Raw genomic sequence first — 26,709 nt, 5'->3', positions numbered from 1 at the left:
GCTCTAACGTAACTCAGCCATGGAATCCTGTTTGCCCTATCCAGGGCTACACAATCTTTTAAAATCAAGTGGCTTAGTGTGATTACTTCATTTAACCACGATTTCACCCAGCATATTATTGGGGCCATTTGAAATATAACCCATACCTAGTTCAGTGTGTAGGATGTAGGTCGGAGTCGACTGGGGAAGTGACTGGAGTGATCTTAAGAACCTGTTTTCTGCGACTTGGATTTTATTCAGAGCAGTATAGCCCCATAGATCTGCCCCATACGAGGCAATCGCTAGGCACTAGGATTTGTAGATTTATAACATTGCCTCCATAGGTCTTGCTCCCAACCTCTTTGAGAAGCCCAGGAGTGCTGCTGTGGATCTTGCAACAACATTACCCTTGAGCTTCAGTTGTGGGCCCCAATTTCCCTTCTCATCAAAAAGGACCCCCAGATAAGTAAAAACCGGGACCTTCGATAATTCTGCTCCATTGCACGTAAATGGTTTTGCTTTTATGTTCCTGCTTCATGCTCTGGCCACCATTACATGGGATTTTTAAATGTTCACTTTTAAATCTATTGAATCCATGAAGCTACCGAAATGATCCAGCAGCCTCTGTAGGCCCAACCCTGTACGAGCCAGTAAAACTGCGTCATCCGCGTACAGGAGAACCGGGATACCCAGTCCCCCTGCACGCGGAATATCTAAGGTGGCCACTCCCAGGGACTCCTCCAGGGCGTTGATGTAAATAGTAAAAAGTAGGGGTGCCAGAATGCACCCTTGTCTGACACCCCTCCTAGATCTAAATTGGCCGGTGCATCGGCCCTCCCTGGTGACGCTAACTGAAGCTGAGAGGTCCCGGTGTAAATCACTTAAGAAGTTTACCAAGGCGGGATCTATGCTTAGTTCCCTTAGGATTCGCCATAGTTTGGACCGGTTAACCAAATCGAATGCAGACGCGAGGTCCATGAAACCGATGTACAGTAGCCCATCCTTGGCGACTGTGTACTTGCTTATCAAGAGATGTACATTTAAGCATTGGTCCATGGTACTCCTGTGGCCTCTAAAACCATACTGAAGGTTAGAGAGCACCCCCCTGTCCTTGAGCCAATCCCCCAATCTATGTAAAACCACTCTGCCCAGGATTTTTACTGCAGAGTCTAGAAGGGAAATGGGCCTATAGCAGGCGGGGTCCCCTTGATCTTTTGTGGATAAATCCTATTTTAAAAATTGGGAATATAAACGCTGTGGCCCACGATGGTCGGGCACCAACTAGAGACGCAGCATTAAAAACAGTCTGAATTTTTGCCCAAAAGACTGGGTAAAGACTATATAAGTCCGCGGGAACCCCGTCGGGCCTGGAGCTTTATGTTTTGACATTTCTCTAATGGCCCTCTCCACTTCTGTCGAGTCAAATGTAACGGGGTTTACCTGTCGAGCACCCATGATATCCACTTCCACCAGATCAGGGTGCCCCACGCCATAGATATTATTGAAGTGTTGAAGCCACCGTTCATCTGGAATTACACAGTCCATCCCCTCATTTTCCTGTTCCGAGAAGAACGGGTGATTAATTGTAGCCCAAAACTTCTTACTATCCCTAAGCACATCAATGGATTGAAGATTGTCCCACGCCTCCTCTCTGATTTGCCGTTTACGTAGGGCGATGGCTATTTTATAATTCTTGCGCAGGGATGCAACTAGCGCCCTATCTCTTGGCCTTTGTTTACGTGCCAATAGTAGTGCTCTATGAGCCCCTGAGCAATTATTATCGAACCATTTGTGTGCTTTCCTGGGTTTGGCCCTATTATCTGCTTCTAAATTTTTGACAATGTGATCGCATATGGCCGCGTAGGCATCCAGAATCTCAACGCCCGAGGCCATACCATTAAGGCAGGTTGCAAAATGTGCCTCAGCCTTGCCTGTGAGATCTTCAAAGAAAACTTTCGGGACCACCCTGTCCCATTTGATTCTTCTCCCTTGATCTTTTGTGGATAAACTCCTGTGAACCCCCCCCTGTATTCCTTAGCACCACTGGAGTTCCCTAAGACCACCTCCAGCAGGACAGGATTGTGGTCGCTAAAGATTGAAGTCACCACACTATATAGTGTCGTTTTAGCCAAAACTGCGGGGGATGAAAAGATATAGTCAATGACTGAGACTGCTCCCCGCCCTATAAAAGTGGGTACTCTCTCCTCTCCTTTTTCAATACAGGGTTCAAAAAGGTTCATGTTAGACAAAAACTACTCAAGAGCCTCTCCCTGCCTGCTATGCTGAAAGTGGGGAACCCCACCACTTAGCGGCCCAAAAGGTTCACCTAAGGAACAGTCCCATTTACAAGGATGTATGTTAAAATCGCCCAGAAGGATCACTTCTGGTGCAGAGTTCTGTTTCAGCTTAAAATCTGACAAAAACAGATCCAAAGCACATATGTGCTCATTGTGCTGTGATCCGTCAATAGAGTTATAAAAATTAATTAATAAATAACTCTTACGGTCAAAACCGCTCTATTCAACTATCAAAATGTTGCCAGAATCTGCCTCAAGTTTTTGGAAAACACCTGGAAGGTTAAGCGAAAAGAGGAAGAGAAGACCCCCCTTTGCTCTCCCCGGCTTCCCTACAACCGCTGGAATAACGAAACTTACGTACCCATCAAAGCTAAAACTGCTTGCGGGGTCCCAAGTTTCCTGCATGGCAATAATATCATGCTGACTGACAAAATCCACCCAGATAGCATCAGTTCGTTTAGCTCTGGTGCCTGACACATTCCAGCTCAAAAACTTACGTGCAGCTATAGGGTTAGGCCCTCCCGCTGTGACACCTTGCCCTTGAAAACTGGCGGTTTGTCAATCATTGGACTCCATATGAGACAGAGGGGAGAAGTGATGTGTAAGAGCCACATCTGCGTTTATCTGATGCTGTGGGGGGGAGCAGGTGTTATCAGCATGAAAACCCTTTCAACCCTCTGAGGCAATCCCCCTATAAGTCTAGGCTGTGTGGTATCATCACTTGGATATGGGGTTGTATGTGGGCTACGTCGACTATGCCGTTCCCGAGTTGAAATCGGATATTGTACCAGAGGCTTCGCCAGGGGATAGAAATATCCCAAAGGAAGTGGTCTAATGCCCTTATTAGCAACCACTGAGGCATCCCAGAATAATCTTTCCGCACATGCCCGATTATTGAAATTTACCACCACACAGTCCCCCAAGATACTTTTTGGGCCCCGCCCAACCCATCTAACCCTCCTTGCCATAATAATAGAATCTGTTATATCTGTGCCTCCGCTACTATGTTGTGCACACCAGAGACTGGCTTGTTTCATAAGATCATGGGTAGATTCATTTGTGCCGTGCCTTAATGGGTGAACCCCTGTAAAAACAGCCACCAAAGGGGCAGCCTCTGGTGGTAACTCTAAGGTCAAGCCCTGCTGAATGGTCTGCCTTTTTCTATCTGGACCCGGTCTCCTGATATTACTCCTGATGTTACTTACTCCGGGATTGGGATTCCCCCCCCCTCCTTAAAGGTAACAGGCAACAAACTTCCATGTAACTTATCCGGGCTTTTCCCCCGTGGAACCTTGGACTCCCTGTTCGAAATATCGACCCTATCCCTGTTCCCACTAAAGGCTTGTGTCTGGACCGAACACCCCCCGTGACATGTTAATAAATAAATAATTTTTTTCGCATTTTTTTGGCAGTCCTGCAACACATGTATTCAAGGTGTCCACAATGTCTTTAGCGATAGCCTCTAAAGCTGGTTCCAATCGCGCTATGAACAGCTCCTCCACCATTTTTCCAAGATATTCTCTGGAGCTAGAGTCTGAACTAAGGGTCGCGTCTACAGGTTTTTGCCTTCTCATAGTTTTTTTCGCTGTCTTGTGCTTAGGGGGTAATTGTCTAACAGGTCCAGCGTAGCTATTGTTCTCCAATGTCTCCTGTGTCTCTGGCACTACCAGAGTATCTTACAGGCCCAGCCGGGGCTCCGCCTCAGAGGGGCCATTCGTTGTTACGATGTTCGGCTCCAACGGTACAGAGGGGATCTGATTGTTTGCTAGTGCAGGTGGGGAATTAGCGATATCCAAGCCAAGTTCTTTCTCGCCATTAGCAATTTCCTCCGATAATACCCCCACCGCAGATGTCAGATATTTAATGATTGACTCTGATTTTCTAGCCACCTTAGCTTGATTCCCCTCATGCACCCCAGGGCATTGTTTTTTTCTCTTACCCATTGCTGCTAACAGATGTCAGAGGGGTAGCCCGGCCCGTCCTCTTCCGTCCTCGGACAGCCACAGGCGGCCCGCCCTTTGCCCGGGCTTAGACCGGCGCCACCCGCGCGTGTCCCGCGGGGCGGGAGATGTTAATTAGTTAAATACTCCTGGTGGTGGAGGGAGGGGCTGCCTCGCTGCGCAGAGCCCCGTTGGTGTCTGGGGCGAGTAGTCCGTGTCGCCAAAGAGCCCCCTGCAGCCTCAGGTGAAGCGTGTCCCGCGAAGCGGGAGGCGCGAACAGTAGTTAAAGATCCTGGTGGTAGAGGGAGGGCCTGCCTCGCTGCGCAGAGCCCCGCTGGTGTCTTGGGTGAGTAGTCCGTGTCGCCAAAGAGCCCCCTGCAGCCTCAGGTGAAGCGTGTCCCGCGAAGCGGGAGGAGCGAACAGTAGTTAAAGATCCTGGTGGTAGAGGGAGGGCCTGCCTCGCTGCGCAGAGCCCCGCTGGTATCTGGGGCGAGTAGTCCTTGTCGCCAAAGAGCCCCCTGCAGCCTCAGGAGAAGCGTCCATTTTTTTCTGGGCATAGAATAAAACTTGCAAAAACACATAACATGAATTGTCGACTGAGCAGAGATGTTATCACACGGGCATAAACATAGGGTGCGGGACCAGTCATTCGTTTTTGGGAAGGTAACCCTAGTGTGAAGGCTGCCAAGGCGTAGGCAGGTCAATAACAATCTATCATAGGCTCCTGCAGTGTTTAATAAGTATGGTTGTATTCCTGGTTGAGTCAAGAGTAGTTGGTGTGTACTCACTGACGGTTTTACAATGTTGCTAGATAGATTAATGGAGACCATATAGTCCAGACATAGTGATTTTAAACTATTTCCAGTAACATTGTTCAAGCTGTCAGGGTTAGAGAAATATTCAGAATTGCCTAGACTCTCTAATAAATGTTTGACATAGGTCAACCAGGAAATTCGGTCAGCCCCATCAAGGGACAGACAATCATTGATCAGGTCCCTGTTCAAGCCAGTAGAAGTGCCAGTCTAAACTTTATGCAACAACAAGATGGGCTGCAGTTTAATTAAGTCTAGGAGATAAGGCAACCACAGCTCAGCGTGGCATACGAATGCAGCTGTATTACTGGGTCCAGCTAAAAGATATCTCAGGAACCTATTTTCAACTATTTGCAGGCACTCGGCATTGGCATGACCCCAGATGCCTGCTCCATACATGGCAACAGGAATGCATTTGGCTTTATAGATCGTTATTAAATCTGCAACTGGGCACCTCCCCAAGTTCCTGGCAAAATTAATTATGGCACCAGTGGCTTTACAAAATAATAACTTCCTGGATTCAATAGCTTTAGACCACAGACCCCTTTTTTCAAATACATTGCCCAAGTAGGAAAAATGAGCCGTGAATTCGAGTTTCCTGTCTTCAATAAAGAATTCACAGGCACTTGGTACTGGGCTTACAGCATTTCATTGTAAATGTTTTATTTATATTGACACGAAGGTCAAGATCTAGCATATAGGCAGAAAAGCTGGTAATTACATTTTGTAGGCCAATGGGGGTACGAGCCAATAGGACGGCATCATCTGCATATAATAAAGCTCTTATTGGCCGTCCGTTTATGCATGGCAAGTCCGGACAATCATTACCTAATTTTGCTCCCAGGTTATTAATATAAAGAGTGAACAGGAGGGGTGCCAACACGCACCCCTGCCTCACCCACTTCTTTACCGATGGGGTCTTACTGAGTTCACCGCCCCTTCCATAGTGCACCCGGGCCCTACCATCTAAATAATACTGTTTTAAAAAGTTAAGAATGTTTTAATCAACCCCCATGGCGTCTAACATGCTCCATAGATTCTGATGGTTAACACAGTCAAAGGCTGAACTCAAATCAACAAAGCATAAAAATAAATTCCCCCTTTTAGCCTTTAAATACTTTCCAACCAGTAAGTTCAGGTTTAAGCATTGTTCGATGGTTCCCACACCTTGGCAGGAAGGCATACTGTAATTCAGAAATTATACAGTTTTCCTCTGCCCATAACTGGAGGCGGTTTAAAACAACAGGCCCAGCGACCTTTGCAAAAGAATCTAGTAATGAGATTGGTCTATTGCAGGACGGATCGTCACGATTGCCCTTCTTGTAAATAGGGAACAGTATCGATTCCGTCCAAGTGGCTGTAAATCCCAGGGCCAAGCAAGCTTTTAAGACCAGGGCTAACAGGGGTCCCCATTGCAGTGGATCTGATTTAAATAAGTCCACTGGTATGCTATTGGGGCCTGGGGCTTTGCCCTCCATACTTTCGTTGATGGCCAAGATTACATCCTGGGCATCAAAGTCGATTTCAATAGGAAGATGGTTTGGAGGGATTAAACGTATGGCCGCCTCGTTTTGCGGATCCACCTGATTGTTATAAAGGCCAGAAAAATGGGACACCCAATTATCCTCCTCTATTTCGATACTAGGCAGGTTACCCGAGGCAAGGAAAGGGGCATTCACTGCCTTCCAGAAACCTTTTGTTTCTTTCAAGGCTGATGCTCGTTTTAGATCTTGCCATAATTCGGACTTTATGTTTGCCTTGCGTTCCTTAAGAGATGTCTTATAGGCTAATCTTGCCCTTTTTATATCTGCTCGATCTTTTATGGGTTTATGTAAGGAGGTTATCAAGGCTGCATGGGTTTGGGAACATTTGGCATAAAAAAAAACACTTCTCTTGTCAGCCCATTTCTTACTTTTTGCCCGTCGTCTATTTTGTATAGTCTGAATTATTTTCCCAAAAGAACTAAGAATATCTGTTTTGTTAGTGTTTTCATCGAGATAAGCTGTAAAATCATCTTTGCAGATGGTTAAGAGGTGCTTACAAAGTTCAGATTGATTTACAGCCGCCCATTCGACTGTGTAACCATTTTGTCTATCAATAGCAACATCTCCTGCAGGTGTGTGTCCAGTGTTTTACTTGTTAATGCTTTGGCAGGGAGTTTTAAAAGGACGCTAATCGGTTAATGATTGCTAAAAGCAACAGGATGTACTATAAAATTGTGTATTCTGTCCGCATATCTATTTGATACCAGTATATGGTCTATGGCTGAAAACAAGCCACGTCCGTTAAAGGTACTATTTAAAGGAATTAGGGACGAACACACACTATTTGCAAATCCCAAATCCATCGAATATTTTAGCAAATTAAATGAATCTCCAGAAGCAGTGTGCAAGAAATGGGACGCATCATTTGCATCCTCTGGGTCTATACCACAAACATCTCCCATTGTATGTGGGCACGGTCCACAATAAAAATCCCCGCCAAGATTTGTCTGGTGTCCGCAATTGGTATATTATTATAAAAATTTGACAAGACTAAATAATACTTATTATCTAAGTTGATTTTTAACACCTGATAACAGGTTTTAGACTTCATGAGATCTATCTTGTGAGCATTTAACTTGTAAGACACATAGATGCAAAGGACGCCCTTATTCCTTCCCTTACTTGATGGCACTGCTGGACTGGAAAATGTCTTAAAACCATTAATATGTAAGATGTTATCAGACCAAGTTTCTTCAATACTTATAAGGTCAAAATTATGGATGAATTCCAGCCAGGCAGCATTAGACAGTTTAGCCTTAAGACCTGCCACATTCCAGAACAGGATCTCTATTTCTTTCCGTCTAGGCCCAGACTGTGATATACAATCAGTGGGGGCAGGGACTACGTTGGGGCCACCGAGCTATTTGGTGTTTCACTATAAGAAATGCTGGCCTTCGACTGAGTTATTTCACTCTGAGTATTACAGTTGTTACAATGATTAGCGGCATTTCTTGCCCTAATGTCGGGCTGTTCAGTATTTACAAGTAAAGCTGTACATTGCGAGATTGTTCCTATTGATTGACATTGTACCCTATTGCTATTACTGTTACTGAGTCAATCGTTATCTTCCAGGGAAGAAAGGGCCTCAAATCTATTAGTCAAAGGTATGCTAAATTGAGTGCGGTGCATGTTATTCATGAAATAGGCTGGGAGTTGCATCTCCTGTCCTGCGTGTCGGAGGTAGTTAGTGGGGGGATACAAGTAACCCAACAGGAGTACATTTATTCCATGATTGGTCACATAGAGGGAACCCTGTAGGCTCAAAATTTCTTGTGTTAAACTTGGTGTTCTAAAAGTGAGGACTATGCTATCACCCGGGAGCCTTTTATCACATTTCCCCACCCATCCCACTCTCCTTGCCATTTTAAATTCGCTAAATAGGGCATCATTTAAGCCAATTTTAAACCCAAGCCTGCAAAGAGACTTATTATGTAAAGTCTCCCAGGATTCAATGGATTTGGACGTGGATTGTGGTACATTTGCCAATATTATTGTATATGGTGTGGCTTCTGGAGGTAGATTCAAGGTCAGGCCTTCTTCATTTACCCTGTCCCTTACCCTATATGTGATCTCGGGGTTGGGCAGTCTTTGATTAATAACGGGTGCTATATCAGATGGCGCTTTATTATAATCTAAATTAAGATGACTTGTATGTCCAACACCCCTCCCAGATTGCACGGCTGGTTGTGAGATGTCCGCCATATGGGGGTTGGTTATATTTCCACCATTTGATGTGCTCCCTAGACACCCTAAGCAACTGGGCGGTATGTTATTTGTGGCTTTACCCTGTATTTTGCTCAACAGTTCCTCAATCGCCAGGGTCATTGCCAGCAGTTTCTCTGATGTGACCGAGGCCGATAGTGAAAGTTGATGGTATGGGGCATTGCCAGAGCTCTGCCCCTCACTGGGCACCAAAGAGATCACGGAAATGGAACAAGACTCCCGGCGCCCAGACAAATCAGTCAATGTACCTTCCAGAAGCTTTAAACGGCCGTCCAATGAAGCAACATTTTTGTCTATAGATTCCCTGATCCGACCAAGGGCAGTGTCCAATACTGTCATATTAATGGCATTAATGGCTGTGCCGTCCTCCTTGGGGCAGAATTGCGTAGACAATGAAACATCCATGGTCTGAGTACCTACAGAGCAACTCTTTACCGCTGTATTGGTCTGGGAGTCACACTCGGATTCCTTTTGAAGTTTTTGTTTTGATGGACCCTTACCCTTCTTACGGTTCAAGGATGCCTTTGCCTTCGGCTTAGCCTTTGTGCCCCAATAGAAGAATTGGAAGTCCGGGTTCTAGAGGCTATGCTTGGCCCGTTAGAGATATCCGTTTGTAGTGCTGGCGGCTCATCATGTACAAGGGCCAACACATCTGTCCCCAAGTTATAAGGCGATGAGCACGATTGGGTTAAGTTTTGGGAGATACCTGCTGGATTATGTAATCCTAATGAGGTTCGCCTTGAATGAGATAGGGGGTCTAGAGACAGCCGCCTCTCTGTTAGTTCTATCTCATGGCATAGTAATGATTCTTCCCTCGTTATAAATGCGTCAGATAATCACTCCACCACGACGTTAAGTACCAATCCCGCTTCACACGAATCAACAGAAAGTTATAATTAAAATCTGTACCTGAAGGTCGTTATAGAGGTGGTATGATGTAGGGCCACTTGTTAGAGGGGGGCCCAGCCATGCTCCTCCGGGATTCGACGGGCAAGGGCGGGCCCGCCCTTGGCCCACGCGCGTTCCACGCTGTGGGATCCCCAGAGAGTTTTATGGACCCGGTGGCTGGCTGGCGCTGCTCCTCACGTGAGATCGCACTGCCCTGTGGGAGATGGAGTCCAGGCAGTCCGCGGTCCGTGTTCGGGAGCAGAGAATTAATAATATGGAGTCCTGTGGTGGTGCCACAATATCCCAACAAGGGCCCAGGCAGCAGCACAAACAGCAGAGCAGCAATAGGGGCAAGTAAGGTCGTGATCATATCAGTAAGAGCCCCAAAAGGAAGTCTATTTTTATATTGACCCTAGGTGTGGACTGTAGAAGCTTCAACAAGGGCACCTCTGCCCAGAAGAGGACCTTATCTCATTGCATCATCTTGTGCATCACAAAGAAACTGACTGAGAGAATCTGCGCTCAGTCCCCAAGAGCAGAGTCGTCTGCATCAGCACTTGTCAGGGGTGTTCCTGAGGCTGAGATTTACTGCGCGGTGACATGGGCTTCCCTACTCCACACCTTCACTAAGCGTCATTGCATGGATTCAGAGGAAAGGAGGGATAGCCAGTTCAGACGTTCAGTGCTTCAGGGTCTTTAACAGCGTTATTTTCCACCGCAATGACTCTTGGTGTGGTTCCAGAATCATGGAAGTCTTCCATAACTGTGGTGATTCACAAGAAATGGGGAGAGAGATGACCCGTCCAACTTTCGGCTAATCTCCCAATTAGGCAACATCAGGAAAATCTTTGGGAAACTCTTACAGTCACGACTCGAGACCTGGACATAGATGAACAATATTGCCTCTAACCCTCAGGCTGGATCCTGAAAAGGCCAAAGTAGAATCGAACAGGCTCTGAGGTTGTACATGATCTGTATGAAGTTTGTGTCCCTGGAAACTACCCGCTCTACTTGGTCTTAAGAGACCTAAAACAGCATTCGATTCTGTCGCCGCTCTGTCCGTCTGAGTCTTCTGGAGGAAGGAGGTTCCCAAGCAACTATTTGAGTATCCGAAAGTATCTGCCGCGGCAATCATTCCAGAGTAAGATTTGGTGTAAAAGGAGAATGCACAGAGAAGTTTGAAATAAACATTGGCGTTGGGCAGGGTTGCGCACTAGCTCCAGCTTTATTCAACATTCACATCAATGGAACAGATTCTCTCGGGAATCTTTGTATTGATGTTCCGATATTGGAGAAGGAAAATATTCCGATCCCGCCGGTTGCAGATAATGCAGTAATATTAGCGCGTACTGAAAAATCAATGCATCAACTTTTGGAAGGCTTCGAGCTATTCTGTAAGGTACAGAAGCTAATAATCAATAAAGAGGAAAATATATGATAATTATTCCTAAATCAAAGGTATTGTTGACATTCAGGATTAATGGTAAACCAAGTAAGCGACTTAAAACATGACTACCTCTGCATACGAATGGATGACCATTTATATTGAAAGCTCATGTGGCGAAGGCGGAAACAAACTTGACGCCACTATTCTACATTTTGCTAACTCAAGCAGCAAGAGACCAATAAAACTAGCACTGATGCATTCAAGACAAATGCACGGGTGGCCTGCCCTTATGGTGCTGAACTGTGGGATTTTACGAAAGTTCAGGCTCTTCTTAAACTGGGAAACATCTTCTTGTAACATGTACTAAACCTGGGTCCTGGAACCCCACTGACAGTATTAAGAGCTGAGCTGGGGTTCACTGGAGGATCTCACCCCATAAGATATTGGATGCAAGTGTGGTCAAATCTATTGTTTGCATCATATAGTATGGTTCCGCAGATACTGCGACGATGCAGGATTACAATAATTTACTCTGGTTCAAGCACGCTGAGAACATTCTAACATACACTAGTTGAGTAGAGAAATAGAACTGATGAATAAGGCAACACTAGAATTGGTTAAAAGGAGATATTGTGCATTCATGTGGAGCACACAAGAAGCAAGGAAAGGCATCCTTCTGACTAATTACCAGAAAGTAAAATGTGAACCGCGCCTGGAGCATTCCATGGACTTGCTGTTCCCTGCTGAGAAAACGGCTTTATATCTCATGTTCAGATTAGGAAGTCTTCAGGTGCGGACCTTAACTAAATCATGGGTAAAGCCCCTGGAGGCGGAGCTGACACATGTCCCCGTACATAAGGGGGCCCTGAGTCATTTATGCATTTGATGCTGCTGTGTGATATGTCGCTTAAAATCCGTAGGTACTACCTACGTCCACTTTTTCTAACACGTACTCTGAGATGCTGCAGTGCAGCACTTTTCTTATGTTATAGAACTGATCGTATGGAGATTTGCCAGGCAGTTGCTTCGTATATGCAGACCTACTACAAACAGTAGCGAAGGAAGTGGGTTCAAACCATAAACCAACTGTAGTGATGGTTTTATAATTTTCCGTTTATCTCTGGGGGCTTTGCTCGTCCTTTGACATATTTGCCCTCATAAACTGGGGCGTAGCTCGACTCCAACAGGAAAGGCACTGGAGAACCTTATGGACTGGACAGAGCATCGAGAGGTATTGTTGCTCATTTCTACTTGTACCTGCACTTTATAAAATGCTCGCTTAGATGTTGGCCGTCTATTGGCCCATATCTGAGGGTTTAATTTCCACCCGGCTGTCAACAAAACAAACTATTTGGACAATCCTTGTTTTTTTAACACTCTAGGTAACGTCTGCGCAGCAGGCTTGTGCTCTTCTTTTATTTCTGATGTTTATAAGACAGCTGTCAGGCTTGCTAGGGGTTTACTTGCTCTGAGTAGTCAACAAGCAGACGGAGACGCCGGTATCTGCACCTAGGTACGCGCTTGTTAGCTGGTACGCTTTGTAAGATCTAATGACCGCTCTATCTAATTGATTGGTTTTAATAGTGATATACGTCATCTATTTGCACTAGCATTTTACGTCAGATCATGGATTATGCGCAAAGTGTAGTATTTGTATGAACTGTGCTTAAGTCGTTTTAAATCGACAAGAATTGTGATTGTTTTATTATCTGCTGTAAATAATGCTGACAATAAACCTTTGCTATCAAGTACCACACCTGCAGGAATGCTCAGTGGGTTGTGCGAAGCTAGATTTAACATGGTCGTTTGTGGAAGTGTGTCCCTCCAGAAATCAGAGTAGATCATACAGTGGGGGTCAAGAAAGGTTTATCAGCACGGCACAAGTCGGGGGTAGCCACAGTTTGAAGGGGTCCCCCACTATTATCTAGAAACTTGACTCAGTTCCATCTAGCTCCTTAGCCTGCGATTGTTTGTTTGTGTGAGTGGCGCAAGAGAGGAACAGAGAACTTGACAAAATTAGCCCTTCTTTGCGTAATACACAGTAAATGTGAACCACTTTGGGGCTTAGGGGCTGCATAAAGAATAACATCAGGAAACAAATGCAAATTAAAAGCACATTTTATTTATTTGCTGAAAATTGTTTAAAAATGTAATTTCAAAGTTCCACATATCTGTTTAAAAATATTTACACTTTCAGTCATTTCCGAGTTTAGTTACAAACTAAAAGTGGGAAAAACATATGATGTATAAAAACTAAAACCAAAAACGTATTTTTACATTATTTTATATTTCTTGTTTTTTGTTTTTAAAACAGGCCGTCAACCTTTCACATAAAAATTATTATAAGGACCTGACATCACTTCTTGTGATGTCACTACATGTGACGTCACTGTAATTTGCATATGATAATGGGCTCCATACTATTTTCCTTACTTGTGCCCTGTTTATTGGCATGACATGGGTCTATAGGTATTAAAAATAAACATATAAATTCACAGGTGTTCAGCCCGTTTCTCTGGTGATGTCACTCATTGACATGTATTCGTCTGCTTCTTCTATTTTTAGGTGAGTACATATAACGTGCCGTTCCCCCTCCTTCCATTTCTCTCTATTTCTCGCCCCTTTCTTTGTCTCTCTCGCTCTCTTTATCTCTCACCCTCTCTATCTCCCACACACTCCTGTTAGCGTTAGCTTCATGAATGTCACTGCCACTTCTGGCATTCATACGACAAATCCTTTAGAACGTTTGAGGACAGGGGACAATCAAGTGTAGGAGACGAATTGCTGGTAGTGCAACTGATTGTCCTGGCACATATATGCTTTTCATGTGGGATTTCGCTATTTCACCACATTCTTCAAACAGAGTCGGCTGCTTACAATGGCTCAATTCTGGTAAAAAGAAAGAGTTTGGCAAGTCACAAACTGAATAGGGAGAGCCATGTCGGAGAGGTGCCACGGGTCACACTTAGTTATAAGGCCCGAGGCACGAGCTGATCCAGCAACCGATAACAGTGTGTAAAAGATGCAGCAAACATTACTTAAAAACAAGGTATGTGCTCTTTTATATCTAAAAACAGGTTATTTCTTGAACACCTGTGCTTCGTTTTAGTTCATTACATATACTGCAGTGGCATTTGTTAATAGCAATACCTCCATTTTACCAATGAAACTTCCATCTCCAGAGCCCTGACAACATGTTCACTCTGGGTGTGTTTGGTTTATAGGTTTTATCACTAAGCCGACAAGTTAGCTGAAAATATCGTTGCTAGTCCCAGTATTGTTCAGTGTTGCTTTTAAAGGAAGTGTGATCAGGTGCAATTGAATGTTTTTCTTTGTATCTCTTCTTCACCAAATAAAAATCAACAATTTTTCTTTTCTTTTAGTCCACATTGTGCTAGCCTCCCACTGTGTATCCTGGTACATCATGCTGCTTTGCTATGTGTACGGAAGTGAACAATCACTGGAAACAAACACTTTTATAACTCTGCAAATACTGTTATCTGTTTTCCTTCTTTACTGCTAGTCCGGTCTTCTATTATCTGGCATTTCAATGTCCCACATAATTTGAATTTAATTTTTTTCCGTAATTCATTCCTCTCACAATAACTGCACTGTTCTGCTCTTGTCTTTGTCTCTAAGGGGTCAATATTATTTTTGATGTTCTTAAGTTCTTTCCAGAGTCTCTGTGTTCGCTGATGTGTTTGGAGGTTTGATAAGTTACTAAAGCTTTTCCTACATTCACTGCCGTTGAATAGTTTTTCCCAAGTGTGTTTTTGCTGATGACTTTGAAGGTGTGATAACTGACTAAAGCACTTTGCACATTCACAGCACTTGAATGGTTTTTCTCCTGTGTGTGTTCGCTGATGAATCCTTAATGCTGAAGAGCCGCGAAAAGTACTGTCACATTCTTTACAATGTTAGGGTTTTTCCAGTATGTGTTCGCTGATGATTTTGTAACACTGATAATTGACTAAAGCTCTTTAGACATTAATTACACTTGAATGGTTTTTCTCCTGCGTGAGTTGCTGATGATACCTTAATGCTGAAGAGCTGTGAAAACTACTGTCACATTCACTACAATGATAGGGTTTTTCCCCTGTGTGTGTTCGCTGATGATACCTTAATGCTGTAGAGCTGCGAAAACTACTGTCACATTCACTACAATGATAGGGTTTTTCCCCTGTGTGTGTTCGCTGATGACTTTGTAGATGTGACAATCGGCTAAAGCTCTTTGCACATTCACTGCACTTTAATGTTTCTTTTCCTGTGTGTGTTCGCTGATGATACCTTATTGCTGAAGAGCCATGAAAACTACTGTCACATTCACTACAATGATAGGGTTTCTCCCCTGTGTGTGTTCGCTGATGTGTTTGAAGGTTTGATAAGAGACTAAAACGCTTCCCACATTCACTGCAGTTGAAAGGTTTTTCCCCTGTGTGTTCGCTGATGTCTTTGTAGGTCTGATAATTGACTAAAGCTCTTGACACATTCATTGCACTTGAATGGTTTTTCTCCTGTGTGAGTTTGCTGGTGACGCCTTAATCCTGAAGAGCCGCAAAAACTACTGTCACATTCACTACAATGATAGGGTTTTTCCCCTGTGTGTGTTCGCTGATGTGTTTGGAGGTGGTATAAGTGATTAAAGCTCTTCCCACATTCACTGCACTTAAATGGCTTTTCCCCTGTGTGTGTTCGCTGATGTCTTTGTAGGTCTGATAATCGACTAAAGCTCTTCCCACATTCATTGCACTTGAATGGTTTTTCTCCTGTGTGAGTTTGCTCATGATACCTTAATGCTGAAGAGCTGCGATAACTACTGTCACATTCACTACAATGATAGGGTTTTTCTCCTGTGTGTGTTCGCTGATGACTTTTTAGGTCTGATAACCGACCAAAGCACTTTGCACATTCACTGCAATTGAATGGTTTTTCCCCTGTGTGTGTTCGCTGATGTCTTTGTAGCACTGATATTTGACTAAAGCTCTTGACACATTCATTGCACTTGAATGGTTTTTCTCCTGTGTGAGTTCGCTCATGATACCTTAATGCTGAAGAGCTGCGATAACTACTGTCACATTCACTACAATGATAGGGTTTTTCCCCCGTGTGTGTTCGCTGATGACTTTGTAGCACTGATAATTGACTAAAGCACTTTGCACATTCATTGCACTTGAATGGTTTTTCCCCTGTGTGTGTTCGCTGATGTCTTTGTAGTACTGATAATTGACTAAAGCTCTTGACACATTCATTGCACTTGAATGGTTTGTCTCCTGTGTGAGTTCGCTGGTGACGCCTTAATCCTGAAGAGCCGCAAAAACTACTGTCACATTCACTACAATGATAGGGTTTTTCCCCTGTGTGTGTTCGCTGATGACTTTTTAGGTCTGATAACCGACCAAAGCACTTTGCACATTCACTGCAATTGAATGGTTTTTCCCCTGTGTGTGTTCGCTGATGTCTTTGTAGTACTGATAATTTATTAAAGCTCTTTAGACATTCACTGCACTTGAATGTTTTTTCTCCTGTGTGAGTTCGCTGATGATACCTTAATGCTGAAGAGCTGTGAAAACTACTGTCACATTTACTACAATGAAAGGGTTTTTCCCCTGTGTGTGTTCGCTGATGTCTTTGTAGCACTGATAATCGACTAAAGCTCTTGACACATTCATTGCACTTGAATGGTTTTTCCCCTGTGTGTGTTCGCTGATGTCTTTGTAGTACTGATAATTTATTAAAGCTCTTTAGACATTCACTGCACTTGAATGTTTTTTCTCCTGTGTGAGTTCGCTGATGATACCTTAATGCTGAAGAGCTGTGAAAACTACTGTCACATTCACTACAATGAAAGGGTTTTTCCCCTGTGTGTGTTCGCTGATGTCTTTGTAGCACTGATAATTGACTAAAGCACTTTGCACATTCACTGCACTTGAATGGTTTTTCCCCTGTGTGTGTTCGCTGATGTGTTTGTAGATTTTCTAATCGATTACAGCTCTTCCCACATTCACTGCACTGGTATGGTTTTTCCTCCGAGTGTGTTCGCTGATGCCTTTGTAGGTGATGTAACTGACTAAAGCTCTTGCCACATTCACTGCATTTAAATGGCTTTTCTCCTGTGTGTGTTCGCAGATGAATTTGTAGGTGTGATGACTTACTGAAGCACTTTGCACATTCACTGCACTTGAATTTTTTTTCCCCTATGTGGTTAGACAGATGGCTTTGTAGGTGTGACGAGAAAGTAAAACACTTTGCATATTCACTGCACTTGAATGGTTTTTCCCTTGTGTGTGTTTGTTGATGTCTTCGTAGGTTTGATAATCGACTAAAGCTCTTCCCACATTCACTGCATTTGAATGGTTTTTCTCCTGTGTGTGTTTGATTATGTCTTTGAAGGTGTGATAACTGACTAAAGCACTTTACACATTCACTGCACTTGAATGGTTTTTGTCCTGTGTACGTGTGCTCATGAAGCTTGAGTAGTGATGACAAACTAAAGCTCTTGCTGTATGTGTATGATTCTTCTTTCTTGGTTAGTGTCTGTGGGTCGGGTATATAATGGTCTATATCCCTTGACTGTAGTTCCTGATGGGCCAACATGGCTGATAAAGCACTTGTGATTTCTCACACACTTTAAATGTGTGCAGTATTTTGCACGTTTGATTTCTGTTTTAACAATAAAATACAATAGCCACCAAATATTTGCCACACTCCTAATACGTAGAATGTGTCTTTGTAGGGGATTGTGCCTTTAGATTGGATTATGGCTGTGGACGCTTGCAGGTAAAGATGTATCTTCCTTCTGGCTGGTGCAAATTGGGACAGTCTGTTGTATTGTAGATAGAAGAGCTCCGCTTTCCTTTACCCGTCAGTTGTCTGGCTCCGCTCTGTTGTGCTTTTCGCTTGTTACTGTGGTTTGGCCAGAAAGAGTTTACAATTCACCTAGAGCACGGAAGGATGGCTTGTCTTCATTTTAGAAAATAGAGCACTGCGGTAATCACATCATACCGATACATTGATCAAAGTTAGTATTTGACACTTGTTTATTCAGGAGGTGGTTTTTTATTGTTGTTGCCTTAATTTTCCTAAGGTCATTTCTTCGTCTTGTGGTGTGGAGGTGCACAGCTCAGACTCTTACAATCACTGAACTGCCCTTGATGCTTCATCCGGGATCTGTCAGTTTGTGTGCAGGTTCCTCTGTCGCCGACTGCGCTGATGTTTTCCTGAATACTGTAGCTCAATATTTCTGCTATTATTGAAGATTTACAGCATTCGCGTTATTATTGATGGTCAATTCATACATTCAAGGCTTGTTATCTGTAGGATGTAAAGATATTTAAAATTAGTAAATTGAAACAAAATAGAATGAGAAATCACAATATTTATCTGGTTGTAAAAGACATTTCAGGGGAGATTTACCAAATCTCCACGCAATGTGGCGCAGGCCTCCCCCTGCGAGGCTGCACTGCATGACAGGGAGGGAGCAGGAGAGCACCATATTTTCAAAATTATGGCTCTCTCCTTCCCTTTCCCTTGCGCCGGCACTGATTACAGCAGCCCTGCGCCATGCACACACCTTAGCACCAGAGCGCTAGCGTGTGTGTGTGAGCCCAGCATAGGTCTTCTACAGGAAGGACACCCTTCCTGTACAAAATACTATGCCTAGACATGAGGGAAACCTTTTCCAACCTTGTATGCATGTTGCACAGTGCAGCACGCATGCAAATTCAGAAAAGGAAGGAGAAATTAAAGCATTTCTCCTTCCAAGCGCCTAGTTTAAAAGGGCGCAGTTTTCTCACGCTAAACCCAATCTACTGTATTTGGTAAATTGAGTTTAGCGTGAGAAACAATGGGGCAGATTTATGTCAGACTTGCGCCACGTTTACGCTGCCGTTGCGTCACGCAACGGCACGGAAACGTGGCGCATCCCTGCAACCTATTCACAAAGTGACGCATCTAGGCAGATGCGTCACGTTGTAAAGCCCTGCGCCACATGAAACCTGCGTCAGGTTTCATGTGGGCGTTCTGTCGCAGGTTGGGCGTTCCCTCGTAGGAAAGCCCCATAAAACTGACGTAGTGAAATCTATAAGATTTCACTGAGTCAGTTTTACGACGCTGCTTGGTCAAATCCTTACGCCTGCTTGAAGCAGGCGTAAGGAGTGACGCACCACGTTATGTATGGGTGGCCTCTGTACATTGCAGGAGTTGCGTCGCACTTGCGACGCTACTCCAGCAATGCGCCTCCCGTACACCACAAGATGCGTCACGCATCTGCCCTTCCTTGCACTATGGTGCGCCGCAATGTAAATGCGGCGCATCTGTGGTGCCGCAAGGAGGGAATTGCGTGACGCATCAGTTCTGGCGCATCCCTGCTGATTTGCAGAGATGCGCCAGAACTCATAAATCTGCCCCAATGGGTGGTTGCACGGGAAACCCATGCCCCACCATTGGCAGGCCCCAAGGTGCAAAGTAACGCGAAGCAGTGCAGTGCGATGCTTCACATTACTTTTACGTTATTTGCTGGAAAGAAAATTAGGAAAAAAATATTTTGCACTCTTTAGTGCCACTTTTGTGACGCAAACACGACGCAAAATCTTAGTAAATCGCCCCTTCTTCTTTACTGCCTTTGAACTTAGTAGGGAATATTCCATAATACACAAATATTTAACTAAAAGTTCTGGTGATCAGGTGACATCTTATTAATGTCTGAAAACTAGGTGATTTAACAGTGTTCACTGAGTAACTTAGCAAAGTAAGGGTGCTCGGAGCTCCCAAGTGCTTAAGGTTTTGCTTAAGATATATGCATACGGTCAAGATTTAATTCAAACAACAATAGAGTTTAGAAAAAGAGATGGACCAGGCGGGGCTGCAAAATTTCCAGTAACTCTTTACGAAGTATACAACGAAAGTAACTCCATTCACACACTTCTCATTTCTTTCCTATTCACTTAAGATTATCTCAAATACCAACTCCTGTCTTTACCTTGCTTTTCATAGGTCACCTTTGACACTTTCAACAGCTCCCTTTGTTCAAGCCTTTTTGGTTTCGTCTAACCTGGAAGAGTGGAACATTATTGTGGTTTGTCGGGGTTTCCTATCGCCATAACATCTGTCCATCTCCCTGAAACTAGTGCAGCTTACAGCACCCGGTTCTGGCCCGGAAAGTCAGGATTTTCTGAGCTCCGTAGAACATTAAGACAGTTCTTCCGCATCTAACACATACTACAAGACTCCAAGAGTCCACGCTACAAGTGCTGCTGCAAGGTTTAATTAACCCACTGTATCTGAACATCCCCTGGCAAATGCCAACTAGAGAATAAACATCCTGCCTGCACCAGCAGAGTGCAGAAAGCTTTTCAAGCTCCTCGAGATACATGGACTTTCTCTATCTGTCGTAACTGAAGATGTTAATCCTTGGCAACATCTATCGCCTTTGGACAAGGTCCTCCATTTTACTATCAGAATGTAACTCATCCTGCGCAGACACAAACCCTCAAGTCTGTATTGCATGAAGCTGGGTGGTTCTCACGCAAAAGAGGGCCCTCCACAAATTACTGACATTTTCTTACACCCCCTGGACAGCCGTGGCAACACACAGACCACCCACACCCCCTCAGGGATCACCATTCCATATTCCAGGATGAAGACTCAGATCTTTCAACCTTCTCTGTTACCGTCTTTGGAACGGCCTGTCTCTGGGATTCGTGGAAGCTCCACACTCAGTGAGCTCAGAGTTGGCTTGCAAAACCATCTCATGAGAGTGCAAGAAAAGAACATTAAGTGACACGCACTGCACAGAAGTGTAAATATATCTACCATTATTGTTCCATGTACCATTGTCCTAATGCTGATGTTTTTTTTTTTTCAGAACAAAATAACTAATGCTGATGTTTTGACATTAATTTTTTGCCGTCTATCACAGCAGCTTCTTCGTTTAAAATCTTACGCAATAGTTTGTTTTCCATCATACCTACTTTCCTATGTACTGTTTCTGACCCTACAGCATCTCTGGCAGACATGTTGTGCTGTCTGTTGCCACATAAATAGGAAGTAGATTGTTACTGCAGGAAGTGTCCTTGCAGTCACATGCACTTGATTGGGATAAAAGGTGCCATGTTTGTTAGAAAAGCTGCAACTATTGGAATAATAACATACCAAAAGCCGCACATACAGTGCAATAACACAGACCAGGTACTAGAAAAAAGTGATGCAAACAATGCAATAACACAGGCCAGGCATTGCAAGAATATGACACAATCAGTGCAATAACACAGGGCAGGTACTAGGAAAACGGGACTCAAACAATGCAATATCACAGGCCAGGCATTAGGAGAATCCGATGCAAACAATGCAATAACACAGGCCAGGCACAAGGAGAATCTGATACAAACAATATAATAACACAGGCTGGGCACTAGGAGATTCTGATGCAAACAATGCAATAACACAAGCCAGGCACTAGGTGAATCCGAGGCAAACAATGCAATAACACAGGCCAGGCTCGAGGAGAATCTGATGCAAACAATGCAATATCACAGGCCAGGCATTAGGAGAATCCGAGGCAAACAATGTAATAACACAAGCCAGGCACTAGGTGAATCTGATGCAAACAATGCAATAGCACAGGCCAGGCACTAGGGGAGCAAGCTATCTTATCACCAGCAAGGGACACCACAAGCTCTGCGCAGCACCCTGGTGGCACAGGAGTTCCAGGGTCCACGTCGGAAACGCCGCTAGTGCCATCAGCCTACCAAGGCGCTCAACCTCAGTGTGAGGACTGCCTGCCCCAGCATCCCTTGATGTCACTGCGCTCATACCGCTGCCTCTCCCCCCGCAGTGCGGTACGCGTGCGGACGAAGCCTGGGCCAAGGGCTGTCCCGTCCTTGCCCTCATCCCCTCTCTTACCCTTAGCTGGTACTCAACTCCCTTGTCTTCATCCAGGACGTGAGGCTACTGCCTCTCGGTAAGCGCCCTCCTAACCTGTAGGAGTATCAGGCCCAAATGATGTACTTATTGATGTTACAAGCGGACAGCGGCTACGTTCAGCTGCTGCCCATGGGACATCCATGTTATCCTGGAATTTAGCAGGATTGAAGATGAAGACCGTCTTTCCTGATTGGTTTGTTTTTATTGATCAGTTTGATGTCTGTTGTTTTCAAGAAACCTGGGCAATAGACCCCCTATACTGCTTAGGTTGCTTAAATTACTATACCCCTGCAACATGTGTGGGTAAGGTTCTACCCTCAGGGTGATTGGTAATCTGGGTGCGCCAAGTTGGCGGTTTTAATATTGGGTCCTTGAAACACAGAGTAATGATATTGTTGCGATCAGGTTGAAGTGGGGCCAACAAGGGGCTGTGGACGTTTCTAACATTTATGCCAGGGGCTCAAAGGGGAAGAAGTCGGACGTTATAGCGGCTTTGGACGAATTATTAGATCTACACTCCCGTGGTTCAAACATTCTGATTGTGGGGGATTTTAATGTGACTTTTGAGCCCCTCACTCTTGAACATTGTTGTAGGAAGGTGTCATCTGACTGCATGGTTGTCCCCACTTTTTTCCTGGTGTTTTGCTGGTTTTCGACTTAGTTTGGCTGGGATTCTGCTATTCAGGACCCCAGCCTATCTGCCTTCTCCCTAAAATTGATTCCATGTACTATGGATCTACTCCAGTTTGGTTACTGGGGTACCCTTGTGAGTCCCTAGTACATGGTACACTAGGTGCTAAGGGCATAGGTACCCCAGAGGCCTACCAGGTGCTGCAGCATGTATTATGCCACCCCTGGGAAGCCTTCCAAAATGACATGCACCCCTTACTGAGATATAGGTTACCTATATCTATCTTAAATCACTACGCATAGAGACCTATCAGTCACCCCTATGGCAGGCCTTATCAATCTTGAAGGCAGGGTGCTTGGTTTCATGTGAGAGGGTGCCCATGCATGAGCAGAGCCCCTCTGCAGCTTTCGGAACCATTCTCTGGGGCTGTTCTGTGATGCAGCCTGACCATATACTCTGCATTATATCCTCGCGGTAAATGCTAACTTTGGGATAGCTGCACGGAAACATGTTGTGTTTGGTGTCAAACACTTTGGAATCCAAACCCCCGCCAGTCCTGTCGGCGGGGGTAGAATTCCACCCTTCTCGAGGGAGAGACATTTACACACCGGTCTACCCGGTAACCAGTTTAAAGAGCGCTGACATCACAAAATGGATGCTGCAGCCACAGACACAAGTCTGGCCTCCTGCTGCTGGCCGAAACTCCGGCAGGGGAAGCCTGGACAATAGGTGTCCTGTCACAGGGAGGCGTAACCACCTCCGAGACAGGCCTTGGTGGATTAGGGCTGGGTGGTTACACTCCAGGAGTGCTTTGAAGTCTGCACTAGGGGCACATTTGGTGTCCCTGTGTATAGTCCAGATCAAACCAGTTAGAGGGGCTACCAGCCCCTGCTCTGGCACGAAACTGGACAAAGGAAATGGGTGTAGCCATCCCTCTTTCTAAACCCTCCCATAGGTGGGTCCCCAGAGTAAGTAAGTCCAACCCCTTTCTTAGGTATAAGTAAGGAACCCCTGGCAACAGGACTTTAGATATCCCTGGAGGAAACTTTGCAACTGAATCCTGGAACTTTGATGCTCTACTCAAGACTAGAGGACTAAAGAAATCTCCCTTGGGGTCAAGGAGTAACTCCCCTGCTTGGCAGGCACCAACAAAGCATTTTCCGGTCTGCATCTCCGAAGCTCCCGACGGACTCTGAAGTATCTGCAGCCCAGGAAGAGGATTTCCAGACTTCTCAGAGGCTGACCCGAGTCCCCAGCAAAGCTGAGACCCACAGCCCTCGTGAGTGACGTGGAACTGGAACTCCTGGACGCCCTGCACATTTGCAAGTGCATTGACTTCTCGACACCTCTTGCTTTAGATCTGCCCTGACTCCCCACCAAGTGGTGAGTCCCTCGGACCTTGCTGGCCCACACCGAAGCATCTTTCTCTTTTCTGCGTGGGATGCTGTTGCCAAGGCAACAGCAACCCTCGCAGCAATTTGTTGGGTCCAATCCGGGCACCGATACTGCAGCACTCTACATACTTTGTGGGTCAGCTTGAATCTAGCTCCGGGTTGTCGTCCTCGTGGCTTAAGAGTCAAGCTTCACCTCCTTCACCTGAAATCACCCGACATCGGTGGGCATCTGCCTATCGTGCCGCTGGTCACTGGCAAGTGACCCAGACTCTGTCCCCTCTTCTTTCAGGTTCTTCTCATCTTCAATCCAGGCTTGGATCACTACGGACACTTTCCACTTCGTTAGCAGTAGCACTTTGCAGCAGATCGCCGTTGGAAACAGCGACGATTCCCACCACCAAAAGACACCTATGCACCCGGCTTCCCTGGGTGAGGTAACTCGAGTACTACATAGCTCCTGTGGGTATTGGCTCTAGAACCCCTTAAGTCTAAAGGGGTTTGCCCAAAGTCCTCGTCTAAGTGTCCATTTTCTTTAAATTTCCAACCACGCCATTCCCAATTAAAGTTTAGCGGTGATCCGCGGCTGTGTTCAGACACTGAAAGCGTGTCCCCTGTGGGTCCCCTGCGTCACTACCTTGGGTGGTTCCTGGTGGCCCCAGCACTTCTACAGGCTCTAGGCCTTGTGTCTATCAAAGTCGTGGTTCTTATACGACTTTATTGATGTGTGGTTTGGTACGCCCATAGGGTTCAACATATATTGTGTTAATTTACTGTGTGCTATTAAGTTTTCTGTATGTACTTTTGCCTCTAGCCTCATAAAGAGACTAGAGAGATGTGTTTAGAATAAATAAATATATTTTATATATATTCCTTGTGTGGTTCTCCTTTCATTTGGTCATTCACAAGATTATAGACTGGTAAAACAAGCTGCTTCACATTCCTCCAATACATAGCCTGAAGGCTGCTCCATAGTTACCACAAGGATAGCTTTCAATAAAGGTTGCATGTAACCTATCATCAATAAGGGTTGTTTGGACTGGTGCAAGGTGCCCACTAGAATAGTGGACAGCATATGCCAGGCCAACTTCTCACATATTAATTCAAGTCTTGCTAAAGCAGGCACGACAAAGTGCACAGCATTGGCGCCCTTCTTCTTTGTATTTGCAGCAGCGTGCCATGAGCCCTTCCACTTTAATAACGCCTGTCGCTTATTTGAAATGCAGCCCACACAGCACTCATGGGACGCCGCTTGTTTGTATTTGCAGCGCCATGCAGGATTTCACTTTGGGAGCGGCTGCCGCCCAACACAGCATGCGTGTCCTGCAAGTGCTGTGTGGGGCGGGGGCTGTTCTTGCAGTGGGAGCGTGCAGGGCCCGCTGCAAATGCAAACAAGCGGGCACCATTGCCCAATTAATGGATAACTTATCCTATGGCTTCATCAGGACCTTAAGTATTGCTACTGCTCTCCGTCAGTACCTCTGGCGGTTCCAAAAGCCGTCTGGGGCTTTTGGAACCGCCAGAGGTACCGACGGAGAGAGCGGTGCCTCCTATGTCCTGATCAGTGGCCAGGTGAGGCGAGGTCTTATCCTCTCAAAAGACGGGAAATCGTCATTTACAGAGGAACTGTTATCCTTATTTACAGGTAAAGAGGTTGTATCAGTTCCAACTCTTTACACACATTATATATTGTGTATTTATAACACTCACTTGCAGTAGCAATACTTAAGTTCCTGACGAAGGCATAGGACACGTTATCCATTAATTGCTGAAACATGTTGACCCTTCACATCTAGACAGTTACTTGTTTAAGACTGTCGTTTTGCACTGTTTTTATGTCTTGATCTCTAAGAGGCAGGAATAAATAATTTTGCTTCCCATTGGTCAATTTTAACTCACATCACAAACACACTACTGCACTGCATTCACGATTCCCGCATAATCGAGTACTCGCATCTAGAGGTCCAAATACAGCGTGTTTTATCGAAATAGGTCAAAACATCTACGAGCTACCCTTTCCTGAAGCAAGGGTTGCAGCCCTTAGTGCCACTAGTGCGGCATTGGGAGGAGACCCAGATGATGAAGCATGTCACCACTAGTGAGTTATGGGAATCCGTCCTTTTAAAATAATTTTCCTTCACTGAGTTGTAGAAACCAGATTAGTCCTGTTGCTAGTTTCTTACATTTATCTTGCTTATCAGACCCATGGATATTTGTGTTGTTTAGACAATAACCCTAGGCCAGACAATGGAAGAGGCATGGTCTCTGAAGGGGGGCGAACAATAGAGCACAGGGTCTAATTATGATTTTAAACCAGCCCAGACTGATTATTAATAACAACAACAACAAGCCCTGGCGTTGCCAATAGGTCTCGCAGTAGGAAAGTTGGAGCTATTACAATTGCAAATAAAATGCCTTTTATTTTTGTTTTCATTTTAAAAACATAAAGGGCTTTGTCATTTACAAAACCAATAGCTCCAACTTTCCTACTGCGAGACCTATTGTGCACTGCACAGTGTGGGTGAAAGTGGCACTGCGTGGGTGTGAATGGCTTTGAGTGAGTGTCGTTGCGTGGGTGAGTGGCGTTGCATGTGTGAGTGTTGTTGCATGGGTGAGTGGCGTTGCGTGGGTGAGTGGCGTTGCGTGGGTGAGTGGCGTTGCGTGGGTGAGTGGCGTTGCATGTGTGAGTGGCGTTGC

At 45.0% G+C, this 26,709-nt stretch overlaps 1 protein-coding gene across 1 annotated transcript in view; it reads right to left on the bottom strand.

The window, feature by feature from the left end:
* Positions 1–26,709, bottom strand: part of LOC144805728 (uncharacterized) — a gene marked incomplete at its 5' end in the record, with an annotated part of 284,077 nt that overhangs the window by 225,382 nt on the left and 31,986 nt on the right. Inside the window, 3 exon segments of the mRNA XM_078672222.1 lie at positions 14,678–14,940; positions 15,106–15,436; positions 15,519–17,666. Coding sequence (XP_078528348.1) covers positions 14,678–14,940; positions 15,106–15,436; positions 15,519–17,666 — 2,742 coding nt within the window.

This window comes from Lissotriton helveticus (genome assembly GCF_964261635.1).
Source record: "Lissotriton helveticus chromosome 1_1 unlocalized genomic scaffold, aLisHel1.1 SUPER_1_unloc_2, whole genome shotgun sequence".
Lineage (NCBI taxonomy): Eukaryota > Metazoa > Chordata > Amphibia > Caudata > Salamandridae > Lissotriton > Lissotriton helveticus.
The sequence above is the reverse complement of the archived record's forward strand: the minus strand, read 5'-3'. Positions and strand labels throughout refer to the sequence as shown.